This window comes from Delphinus delphis, chromosome 4, assembly GCF_949987515.2.
Source record: "Delphinus delphis chromosome 4, mDelDel1.2, whole genome shotgun sequence".
Classification (NCBI taxonomy): Eukaryota; Metazoa; Chordata; class Mammalia; order Artiodactyla; family Delphinidae; genus Delphinus; species Delphinus delphis.
In genome coordinates, this window is record NC_082686.1 from 126,328,509 (window position 1) to 126,340,871 (window position 12,363).

Below are 12,363 nucleotides of genomic sequence, written 5' to 3' on the forward strand. Positions count from 1 at the left end.
GCCACTGAAGTTTAGTTAATCCTCAGACTTTACCTTTATCAAACACTCAAGGGGGTTCATGCGATTCATATATAATCTTCTCAGGTAAGAGGAAACATTCCTAAAGAATTGTAATTCCTTGGCACTCAACATACTAAAGAGCCAATTTGGTCATCCCAAATCCAGTTTTCTAATGCTTGCTCTGCTACTGGTTCACTGATGGGAAAGATAACTTCTCCAGGCCATAATTTCCTCAAGTGTAAATCAAGATCATTTGAAAAGTTCCTTTTAGCTCCAAACTCAATTATTCTCATTCTCCTGTTTGACTTTCTCCGTAACAGTGAGAAAAGAAGAAAAACCTGTTACTAACCCATTTAATGATATTGAAATCATGGTTTTAATTTTTTTACACTGGAAAAGAAGTCACATATGCATTATTCACTGAAACTTGTATCTGTGGAGAGCACATATGTGTACTTTTTTGACTACTGGGCTATCAAAAATTATTTTTCAACATCACAGATAAAAAAGAAATTAAAAAAAACTTTAGCAAAACTACTTTTAAAAATGTACTCTGGAATATGTGAAAGTGAATAACATTACTGATTTGATCTTTGTTAATTTTGTGCTGTACAGGAAACACCAATAGTAAATTTGTCACAAGTTCATTTTCAAAAAAAAGTTGCATCCATAAAAGGACAAACTTTTTTTCTTTCTTCTTTAAATTGGCAACATGAAAAAAATTTTAGCTTTCTAAAAGCAGAAGCAAAGAGCTCATGAAAACAGAAGTGTGCTGTGTGGGTATTTTGCAGTCACTCTTATGGTTTCTAGATGGTTGAGTGAGTCAGGAAATCTTGGCTCTAGTTTCTACTCTACCTCAACTAGTTCTGTGAGGGCAAATCCACCATTTATCTGGTTTTACTTTTCCTTTGAAAGACTTATCACAATTATGGTCGTTTTCATTGTATTGTCTTTTTCCTCACTACTGGACTGAAAGATACCTGAGTGCTGAGATTCCGTATTCACATATCTATCTCCAGATCTGGCACACAACTTACTCAATATTCACTGAATAAATGAATTTTTTACTTATCTGTAAATGGAGGCAGTTGTACTAAATTTCCCGTCATTTAAAAAAATAATTTATTTTTGGCTGTCTTTGGTTCTTCATTGCTGTGCGCTGCTTTCTCTGCTTGCAGCGAGTGGGGGCCACTCTTCGGGTGGGTGCAGTGCGCGGGCTTCTCATTGCAGGGGCTTCTATAGCTGCAGAGCATGGGCTCTAGGCACGTGGGCTTCAGTAGTTGTGATATGTGGGCTCAGTAGTTGTAGCTCACAGGCTCAGTAGTTGTGGCACATGGGCTTAGCTGCTCCGCAGCATGTGGGATCTTCCCCGGCCAGGGCTCAAACCCGTGTACCCTGCATTGGCAGGTGTATTCTTAACCACTGCACCACCAGGGAAGCCCTCTATGGCATTTCTATCTTTGATTCTTTGATATGAATTTACTTTGAATTATTTAAGTCCAGACAGTTGAATTTTTCCCTTCAGCTTGATTTCTAGCATTTTATTGCTCGTTAGCACTCTTTCCAGATTTGGCCATTTTTGTTCTAACTTGAAGATAAAGTGGTACAAGCAGCTAGAGTGGGACTGTGTTTAGACAGGAAAGGATTCTCTGTGGGAGTGTCATAGAATTTGTTATTGAACCCAACTCCTACCTCTTAAAGTTGTGGTTTGCATCTAAAATGACAAGTTAAAAAAACAAATACATAGGTAAATGTGAATCAAACTTCAGAACAATTTCTAAATGGAAAATCTGATGATGTCCTAAATTCTACAGATGCTAAAAGCATAATAAAATTTTGTTGCTGAACCTCCCAAGAATATGATCCAGCACTACATGGTAGTCCTTTGTGCCAACGAAACTCCAGGAACCTCAGTGACAATAGCCATGGCCTTGCAGTTGAGTATATACATTTCTTTAATGTAAATCAAAGCCTATTACAATGCATTCTGTTACAATGAAAATCTTCACTTATTTTGGAAGCTCACTCAATCATTTTGAGCAACATTATATACAACCCAACAGATACAATGAAATCACTGACAACTCCTTGAAACGTTATAGCTAAATTACAAAGAGTAATTGGATAATGTAGACAACCCCGATAAAGTATTTATTCTCACATTGTGCTCAATATTAGATGACATATAAAATTCAACTGGGAAAGGGAAATCAAAAAAAAGAAAAAAAATTGTGCTTTTCCTTGAACCAGACTCAAATAATGAGATGAGGGTAAACCCCAGTTGGGAAAGTATTTAATTCATTGTGCTTTTATATATTTTTCTTGCTACCTATTCCCAGTTAAAACCTTAAATTTGTGCCTCTGGGTACTATTTCTTTTAACTCAAGGACAACATACCAGGTGTTCCTTAAAATCATTTTCTATTAAGTATAAAAAGTATACTCAGATAAGAACTCTATAAAATCATTTCCTTTTAGAAGGCATCAAATATTCAGGGATCTTTATTTTTAAAGGGTTAATGAAATGACATAGCTTTCATTGACCCAAACATGCATAATCCACCCTTAAAAATGCACCCAATTGGTAATGACACGATATACAAAGGGAATGCAACTTTACATATGTAAAATGATTGCTCACTATGGCAAGTTAACAAATTAACAGACATTGTACATCAAAAACAAAACAAAACAAAAACCCTCAATGTCTTAAAGCCAGTTATCTATAGGAAACCAAGGGAAATTCTGATATGGAATAGTTTGACTCAAAGCAAAGAATAAGGCACCTGCTATGAATTTAGAACAATAACTTTCATTTTTTAAGTTACAACAAAATAGAATTAGTTAACCAAGACACTTGTTTCCAAGAGGGAAACAAGTACAGGGGTTGATTTCCTGGGTGAGAAAGGCAGGTAACAATGCAGATAAAAACCTGCTGGCCTAAGGTCAGCAGATTCCTTTCCTATTGTAGTCAAGTTCCTAAACGTCCTTAACCACTCCTCTCCTTTATTCTCCCCATACTTAGGGGTATGGGAAGCTCTGAGGTTCACACTGTATATAGACTAGGTAGTAGATTTCCCTTCTGTTCCTCTTAAAACAGCTTATTTTCAAGAGGTATCCTGAGGCAATTAACATAGCAAACAAGCAGCTTTCTTTCCAATTCACTACCACATAGACACCTCTCAGGCTTTTTTTCATCATTATGGCTAAGAATTTAAATAGCCAATACTTGAAATTTTCAACAGTACCAGAAAACTCAAAACCTGCCTTATCACTCACCCTTACCATTAGTAAAAAGAAAGTTTGATCAATCATAACCTGTAAAATCATACAACAAAGGGAAGACTGAAGACTGATCCGTATCAGTAAATCCATTTAATTTCACATGACACTTTAGTCTGATGTATCCAGTACCCTAACAGAATTTTAATCATAAATCAAGAAAAAGCATTTCCAAACTAATTTGCAGTTGATGTGCCTTTTTGGTATTAAAAGTGCTATTAACATGCTGTCCTACGGCACACTGGACTCAACAGTATGTCCTGATGAGGCATCCATTTTTAGTACTATTTTTCCCTAAAGTGTTGTGAGCATAATAGGCCCCTTTCATATATTAAAGTAATTCTGGTGAAATCAATGGTGATATAAAAAACCTTCCCTGACTTTACTCCACCATGGCTGCTTATAGTGAAACCGAAGTGACTAAGTTAGAAAATGCTCAACCAAGTTGTTTTCTTATGGCCTCTTACGTTAGTATATTCACTCATGCAAAATCCAAGGTAGTGTAATAGAAATAATATTGTTAAAATAGACGTTGTGGCTATAAGCATCTCCCTTTATATTAGGCATTTAGAAGCTTTTTAAAATTTTCAGGTGCTAAAGATTTTGGGGAAACTAGGCTAACTGTGTAGTTGTTCCATTTATAAGCACCTTATTACAGGACGGTTACATGACCCTCTATGGGAGTGTGCTTTCAAGAAATAGTAATAAAGTGCCTAGCTATATAAAAAGCGTAGGATTCCAAATTTTAAATTAAGCTAATTGCATTTACACATTAGGGCTAACAAAATCTAGACCCTGTCTACACAGATTCAATCTAATTACCTATATTGTATACTGTTCTAATAACCACATTAAAAAAAAACTTACTCTTTACTGACTGAATAAGTAGGGTCTACTACTGTAGCTTAACAAATTTTATTGCTTTATTCATGTGGTGCTTTTGCAAGGCACTGTGGTATGGACTAGAAAACTTGGAATGACTTGTGAAGAAACCTTGGAATGACACATGAAGGATGATATGAAAAGTCATTCTGAGGCAGGATGCTTTACTGAATTGTTTTTAACCAGGGTATCAAACATCAGGAATGAGTTCAAGTTAAAATTCACAGGAGAATGGAAACATCTTAAGGTCAGTCACTTCACATGCCCATCCTGATACTTTGAATAATCTGGAAAATTGCTGTAAAGAGAAAGAGCAAGTATTAAAACATGCTTGGAATAAAACAGGCCTGACAACTGACAAACATTAAGGTAGTTCAAGAATCCAAGAATACCCTTACAATTACTTGCAAGTACTATGTAACTTCATAGTAATATGAACACAGGCCTACAGTAATAATACAATATTTTATGCCTCAGCTTCCTTGAATTTTATGCCAAAATGTCTAGAGAGTTACCAAATAAGCAGTGATTTTTAGAAAGAAATTAAAGCACCAAAGCAAAAAGGTTTTTCTAGCATACAATTATTTTGGTTTAACCCTAAACATTAGGTGTACTTGGTCTGTAACATACGCACAGTTCCTCATTCTCACAAGGCTGAAATTCAATAATCTTTAGGTTACATAAATTGCTTGGCTCTTGGCCATTTATCAGGAAAGCTTCCAATTGGTATGTTTAGGAGACAGGCAAAGTGAAATGTTTAAAAGAAACCTCAGTAACTTTAAGATGTCAGAACATGTAAAACAGAAACAAGTATTTCCATATTAACAGCTTGCATAGTAAGATGAAGAGAAGAAGGCATTCTGTAATCCATCTCCTTGGGCAAGAGTCTACTACTCTAACAGCAGTCTGCCCTGATAACTATTTTTTCCTACCATATGTCAAACATTTCTTTTATTAAACTAAAAACATTTGTCTCGCACGTTAAATTGCCAATCAGGTACAAGTTCCTCTACAATGAGCCAATTCTTTGCACTAGCTTTACTTTATAAAATATATCCAATTTTGACATAAAGACATTAGATTTCGGAACATGTTAAATTAAGTTCGAACATCCGCATGTACATGTTGTTCATAAGCTTCGCTTTCGCAAAGGTTTCAAAATATTCTAAATTCTCATTCTGGGAGGTGTTTTTGTTTTTTGTTTTGGTCTAATATTTGTCAACTCGATCATTACTAAGGACCTGACCTCCTTTTCTGCTCTCCTGTGAGCTCAAATCAAGCGGGGAGAAGTTTCTAGAGCACCACCCTCTGTGCATATGTGGGACAAGTAACTGGGTTCAGATAAAACAGAATTATGAGGAGCTCCCGGCAGGTGGATTGGGAACTATGCGGGCAGGATTCACCACTGATGGATCACCACGTCATCCCCAACCCGTCATCCAACACCCTACCCGATGATCGCCCCCAAAGCACTTACCAGAACCACAAACAACAAAAATGAAGAGAGCCAATAACCAGGGTCCTACAGACGCCTTCTCTTCGGGAGCATTTCTCTGCAAAAAGGAAAATGCACGGTCTCCAATGCAAAAAAACCACTCAGACCCCGGGCTCTCACCCTGCACCCCGGGCCAGGTCGCCGGGTCCCTGCACCTCACTGGTCTCCCCTGCGTTCCCGAGCCGCCCGGCCCCGGCACCCACCTCCCTGAGCTCCCAACTTAGCGTCCGGCTCGCGACCTCGGGCCCTTGAGTCGCCCGGGTCTGGGGAAGAGAGCTCGGCGCGGCCCCGGGGCCCGGGCCTCATACCCGGCTGCGGAACCAACAGGGGCGCCCGCTTTTCCCTTACCGAGGTCTTGGCGACGTTGCCGCGCTGGGTGATGTTCTTGCTGTGCTTCTCGTTGGCCATACGGATCCGCTGCTTGGCGACCATCTTCGCAGCGCAACCACCTGCCCCGGCCACCGCTGGGCCTCGCTCGCTCGCTTCTCCTCGGGCCTCTGCGACCAACGCTCCACTCCCGGTGCCCGCGTCGCCGGAGCCAGGAGGCTCTCAGGTGGGGCGCTAGCTCCGGCCGCTGGGCCTGGGCGCGGCGGGCGCGGGGGCTGAGCCCTTAGCTGGGCGCGGGCCGCCGGCTGACTGACGACGCCGGACCGTCCGGCCGAGCGAGACGGGCAAGCGGGAGGGGGAGAGCAGGCCGCCGTGATATTCTCGCGTCCCCGCTGGGGCCTCCGCCGGGAGCGTGGAGTGAGAGAGGAAGAGAACGCAACGCTACACAACGCATCAACCGGACGGTGCAAGCCGTCGCCTCGAACTACTTCGGGTTCGGCTGCCAACGTCAGCATTGGGCCGACTCCGCCCCGCGGAAGTGCACGCTCCGCCTGCTGAGGAAGAGGGAGAGGGAGGGCGAAGGCCGGCACTCCAACCTTAGCTCCGCCCCTCCACGCTCCGTAAAGTGTTAACCCAGAGCTGCGCGTGCGCGTTCGGCCTCCTTTTTCAAGTCTCTCTCCGACCGGAAGTGAATTGGCCCCGAGGCTGGCGACCCCGGAAACACCAGTTCGCCGCCTCACGCCGGAGGAGACGTGTTGGGGCCGGGTTCGGCTCTCATGAACTCTGACCCAAGCGTATGAGTTTCTCTTTCCGGAACAAGATGGCGCCGTCCACGCCGCTCCTTACAGGTGAGCTCTGAACGAGCAAGGGATTATTTCTTTAGAGCAGTAATTTTTGTGTCTCTAATCTTGGGCACCACCCGAGAAGCCTTGGAGTCTGATCCGCCTTTTCTTGTGGATTGTAGGAGAGCCGGAGGGCCTTTTGGATTTCTTGGTGTAGCGTGGCAGTCGGAAGTTAGGCTCTAGCCTCGGAGCTCCAGCATTCCCCTTCCCTTTTGCTCGTCCATCATTCTTTCCTGACACTTCAAGTTCTACAGGAATAGAGGAAGGGGCATAAAAACGAAGAGTGCTAGTGGGATTTGTTACTCTGGGTCTGCAATACTGGTGTTACACTAACGCTTACTTGGTGACAGGCCCTGTTGACCGGGTGAAGTCATTTAGCTAGCTCTGTAATAAGAAAAAAACGTAAACGTATGACTCGGTCTACTAGAATAACCACGCACATTAAATACACCTGAATTTAAGTGATACCGAATCCTGCACTCCTTGCTTTAATGAAATTTGTGGGACTGAGTAGGGCGAGTGGAGCTGCAGTAGTGTAGGTTTTAAGAGGATGAGAGTGTGGTCTGGGATGGTAGCATATAATGAACATTATAAAGATAAAGTAGCAACGTTAGAACATTACAGGATTCCTGAGGTTTCGAAGCTGAGGCAGAGTTTATAATGTTGGAGAAGATAATAAACTTAGACAATGTCGGCGATGACTTTGGATTAATGGCTGGAGTCTCGTATATGAGCATGAAGTAAGGAGAGGGGAGTTGGGAGGGAAAAGAAGGCTATAAGTTACCAATAACTTAATAACATTAAGGAAAAAGAAGCCATTGAGAGAAAGGTTGTCTACTTTTGAGGAAAGGGGTTATTTCCCCCTGAGACTTGGGGGGAAAATAAGCTTTTGCACTTTTCACCATTCTACATTTTGAAATCTTTGTTATTAAGCACCCTGCCCATTCATATTCAATCTGGCTACCACAGTTCATTCACCACACATTTATCAAAAACTAATTTGTTAGATAACATACCAGGCAGATACTGCTTAAAAAGTAACTAAATGAATTTATTTCTGTAGCTTCATAAAGGTAGCTTGTATGTTACTTATAATTTTGGAATACGAAATGCTTTTTTTGAACTTTGAAAACCGGTACATTTTAAAATTTGATCATTATTTTTTCCCTTTTAAAATCCTTACAGTGACTGCTTGCAGGGTACATTCCATCCTGTTTAGCATAGCATATAGAACCCTTTATAATCCTTGAGTAGCTCTTGTCATTCATTTTACTCCTTGCCATCCTATCCTATTTTGTTCTCCATCAATACTGAACTGCTCATAAAACCCTTGAACAACCTATTTCCTCAGTCTAACACTACTCTCTTCTTCTTGATTTGGCTGACGTCTTTTTATCTTTTAAATTTCATTTTAGACATCATTACTTTGTGAAGTCTTTCCTTACTCTTCCCAGATAGTCTTTCCCCAGCCTATTTTGGTACCTCATATATACTTGAGGTTTTGGGGGTTTTTTTCCCCACTTATCACATAGGGTAATTATCTAGTTGTTTAGATGCTTTTCTCCCTTGCTAGACTGTGAATTTCTTAATGGCAGGGGCAGAGCCTTATTCATCCCTGTCTTCTCAGTACCAAGTACAATGCTTGGTAAACAATAGACACTAAGTGGTTTTTTTTGTTTTTGTTTTTTTTTTTATTTTTGGCTGTGTTGTGTCTTTGTTGCTGCACGCGGGGTTTTCTCTGGATGAGGCGAGCAGGGGCTACTCTTCGTTGTGGTGCACAGGCTTCTCATTGCGGTGGCTTCTCTTGTTGCAGAGCACGGGCTCTAGCCACACGGGCTTCAGTAGTTGTGGCACATGGGCTCAGTAGTTGTGGCTCGCAGGCTCTAGAGCTCAGGCTCAGTAGTTGTGGCGCACAAGCTTAGTTGCTCCGCGGCATGTGGGATCTTCCCAGACCAGGGCTCGAACCCGTGTCTCCTGCATTGGCGGGCAGATTCTTAACCACTGCGCCACCAGGGAAGCCCGACACTAAGTGTTTAATGGAAGAATAAATTAATGAATGATAACCACTTTATTTGTAGTCAGATTAACCAAGAGTGACAGTTTTCTTACAGTGCTTAAGGTCAAGGATTTCGTAAGAGCTTAAGGGTTATCTAGTCTGTGTGCTCCAAATATTCTCATATTTATAGCAGCTCAGGGAAATTCACATTGCAAATTGGCAGAGTCAGGATTATATTCAGTCATTCAAGTCCATGGCCCATTTTTCTTTCACTGGAACACACTGATTAATCTTTTAAACATTCTTAGTATAGGTATTTCAGTCAATAATAGATTCTTTTACTTCCAAAACCTTTTTTTAAATATAGACTTATGGGACTTTGGAGTTGTGAATAATTTAAAGATTATCCAGTAAATTTTATTAGTTATGACTTTTAATTGGAAATGACAAAAAGCTAAAGCAGGTAAAAAGGGGATATTTTAAAAATTATTTATTTTTGGCTGCGTTGGGTCTTCGTTGCTGTGCGTGGGCTTTCTCAAGTTGTGCGAGCGGGGCTTACTCTTCGTTGTGGTGCGTGGGCTTCTCATTGCAGTGGCTTCTGTTGTTGTGGAGCCCAGGCTCTAGGCGCGTGGGCTTCAGTAGTTGTTGCACGCAGGCTCAGTAGTTGTGGTTTGTAGGGTCTAGAGCGCAGGCTCAGTAGTTGTGGCTCTGTGGCATGTGGGATCTTCCCAGACCAGGGCTTTGAATCCGTGTCCCCTGCATTGGCAGGTGGATTCTTAACCACTGCACCACCAGAGAAGCCCCGAAAAGGGGATTTTTTTTTTTTAAGAAAAAGCTCATGTAACCTTAAAGCTTCTACTGTTACATCCAGGTATTCACATGACTCCAAAAATCTGTTTTTCTTCCTCCTTCAGCTCTTGCTTTCTTTCCGATTAAACTTATTGTCAGGCTGACATTCTAATCGGGAGCTCCAGGTTTACAGTCAAGCAGCTCAACGGCCCCAGAGGAAAGTGCACATCTGTGCCAGTCTCAAGGCTGGCTGTCTTTGGCTTGGCTCATGCTCATCTTTGAATCAGTCAATTTTTAATCAGATCACCAGGACCAAATTATATTCTCACCCCTGGATATTTCCCAAAGGAAAACTAAAGTCTCCTAAAAGGGGGGCCTGGATGCTAGGCATGTAAAACAATAGCCTTTACATGAAGCCCATATTGTCCAGTCAGCTTGCCTAGTTGAAGCCATTGAGATAATCAAGACTGAGGCATTTTCTTAAATTGATATATACTTCAGGGGATGTAAGCATTGGAAAAAGTATCATACTATAATGATCACCATATCCCTGGCATAGGACCCTTGTTTGTTGAAGTCCAGTAGTTTTCTCATATTAACTCAGGCCTAGAGCAATAAATAGTATGTGAGTATCTAGAAAGGCTAGTAAGTTTTAAAAACATGTAGGTACAGTATTTAATGTAATTGTTGTTTTTAAAGTTATTCTGTGTGAAACTCTGGCATTTATTTGTTGCTTTAATGAAAAGAACTGTTAGCATTCCAGATTTTTCTTTCCAGTAGAACATATTGCTGATCCTTTTTGATTAAGGGGAAAATCACTAAAAATAAGGAATCATATCAAGTGTCAATACACTTTGTTAAGCTATCCCCACATTTTACTCAGTGTTTTACATTTAGTCGCTTCTAATTAAAATGAATTCCTCATTAGAAATTCATATGTAGAAAAAAATTGTTTCAGTTATTGAAAAGAGTTTGAGTCCATATTTATTTTTGCTTTTATTAACTTATAATGCAGTTTATGTTCTGTTATGAACCTGATTTTGTGTTTCTTCTGATAAACTTTGTATATCCACGTATTCAAGTTTGTATAAGAAGTTGCTCAAACTAATAAATCCAGTATAGTATCTTAGTGGTTCCAAAATATCTTACAGCACTTTCTCATAGTTATGCTTCTATGTAGGGAAGTGTGAAAGAAAATATTTGTTTTAAATAGTGGTTTACATGTATGAACAAAACTATAATGACTCAATATGACTTTTGTGATGAATTTAATTGATAATTAGTTCACATATAACAGACATATCTATTGTAAAGCATTATGTACAAAGGTTGTCTAATTTAATGGGAATCAACAGTATCATCAGTGTATGAAGTAGCTTTGATATGTACTTTTGTCTTGCAGAATATGTTTTTATCTTAGTACAAAAATCTTGGTCTATTCGATTTTTAATTTTAACTTAACACCTCTGTGCTGTATTCCCAGGCAAATCAGTTCTTGAGAAATGTTGACAGACTTTTGATTGGTTTTATTTCTTGCCGTTTTGTGAACAAAGTATTACCAAAAAGGGATGGGCTTTTAAAAAGCCTTTTTATTTTGATATAAATTAAGACTTGAAAGAAGTTGCAGAGAGAATAAAGAAAGTTCCTGCATATCCTTCATCTAGCTTTCCCCAATGATAATATCTTATAGTATCTTAGCCAAACCAGGAAATTGACACTGGTACAGTCGTATTTACTAAACTGCTCTCCTTTTTTGGATTTTACTAGTTTGTGCATATCTATATTTTATCACGTGTAGATTCATGTAGCCACCACTATCAGAATATAGAAATGCTCTGTCACCACAAAGATGTTACCCGTTTATCATTGGACCCTCCTTCCAACTCTAACCATTGGCAACCACTGATCTGTCCTGTATCATGATAATTTTGTCATTTCATGAGTGTTATATATCCTGGTGAAAAGCCAACCATTTTTTTTTTAGTAAGTTTTTATAGCATGGCCGAACATAATGATTTGTGATAAATATTGAATAGCAGCCTTAATATAATACAAAATTATTGAGACTACCTAGTGAAATTATCTTGATTATTATTCAAGGGACAATTGAAATGTACTTCTAAATTTCAAACAACAACAGTTTGCCTTTTTTTCCTCCATCTCTATGCAAAATACAAATGTATTTTCCTTAAAAAAAAAAGTTTTATAAATGGAGTCATAGACTATGTAACCTTTTAATTTTTGTTTTCAAAGTGTTCTTTATTTAGAATGTGAACATACGCATGTTGAAAAGCAGTTGATTGATTTGACTCAAGATTTTGCTTCTCCAGAAACATACTAAAACCAGTAATTGAAAGCCACATGAGACTGAATGCTACTTGAGCAAGAAAGACATGGCACTTTTCACACTGACATTTCTGTCGGTGTTGCCTTCTGAGATTTTGGGTTAATAATCTACATTATTAAGTTAAGTGGGAGTTTTGCTCCCCCACTCCTGTCTTAGTCCATTCTGGCTCCTGTAACAAAAATATCATAGACTGGGTGGTAAACAACAGAAATTTATTTCTTACAGTTCCGGAGGCTGGCAAATCCAAGATCAGGGCACTGGCAGATTCAGTGTCTGGTGCCTGGCTCATAGACAGCCATTCTGCACTGTGTCCTCACATGGTGGAAGAGACAAGGGACCTCTTTGGGGCCTCTTTCATGAGGGCAGTCATCCCATTCATAAGGATTCTTCCTTCATGATCTAAT

General features: G+C 40.0%; 2 protein-coding genes across 3 annotated transcripts in view; one reads left to right on the forward strand and one right to left on the reverse strand.

Annotated features, from left to right (window-relative positions):
* Positions 1-2,466: 2,466 nt before the first annotated feature.
* On the reverse strand, positions 2,467-6,513 carry SERP1 (stress associated endoplasmic reticulum protein 1). The gene is made up of 3 exons (XM_060011415.1): positions 6,007-6,513; positions 5,641-5,716; positions 2,467-4,461 (listed from the first exon to the last, which is right to left on the reverse strand). Exons 1-3 carry the CDS (start codon positions 6,088-6,090, stop codon positions 4,421-4,423), a joined length of 201 nt encoding a protein of 66 aa, XP_059867398.1. The 5' UTR covers positions 6,091-6,513; the 3' UTR covers positions 2,467-4,420.
* A 274-nt stretch (positions 6,514-6,787) lies between these two features.
* Positions 6,788-12,363, forward strand: part of EIF2A (eukaryotic translation initiation factor 2A) — a 37,689-nt gene continuing 32,113 nt past the window's right edge. For both annotated transcript variants that reach the window (XR_009519334.1, XM_060011416.1), the window contains exon 1: positions 6,788-6,833. Coding sequence is in view for 1 of the 2 variants with exons in the window: in XM_060011416.1 (XP_059867399.1) it covers positions 6,806-6,833 (28 nt within the window). In the remaining variant the exon portion in view is untranslated. The remainder of the gene's footprint in view (positions 6,834-12,363) is intronic.

Bases quoted from the DNA above. Each gene is read 5' to 3' on its own strand.
- SERP1 (XM_060011415.1), bottom strand. From the start codon at position 6,090: ATGGTCGCCAAGCAGCGGATCCGTATGGCCAACGAGAAGCACAGCAAG. The intron at 5,717-6,006 runs GTAAGGGAAAAG...TCCTTTTTGCAG, and splicing joins GCAACGTCGCCAAGACCTCG to AGAAATGCTCCCGAAGAGAA. The intron at 4,462-5,640 runs GTAAGTGCTTTG...TTCTCTTTACAG, and splicing joins TTTTGTTGTTTGTGGTTCTG to CAATTTTCCAGATTATTCAA.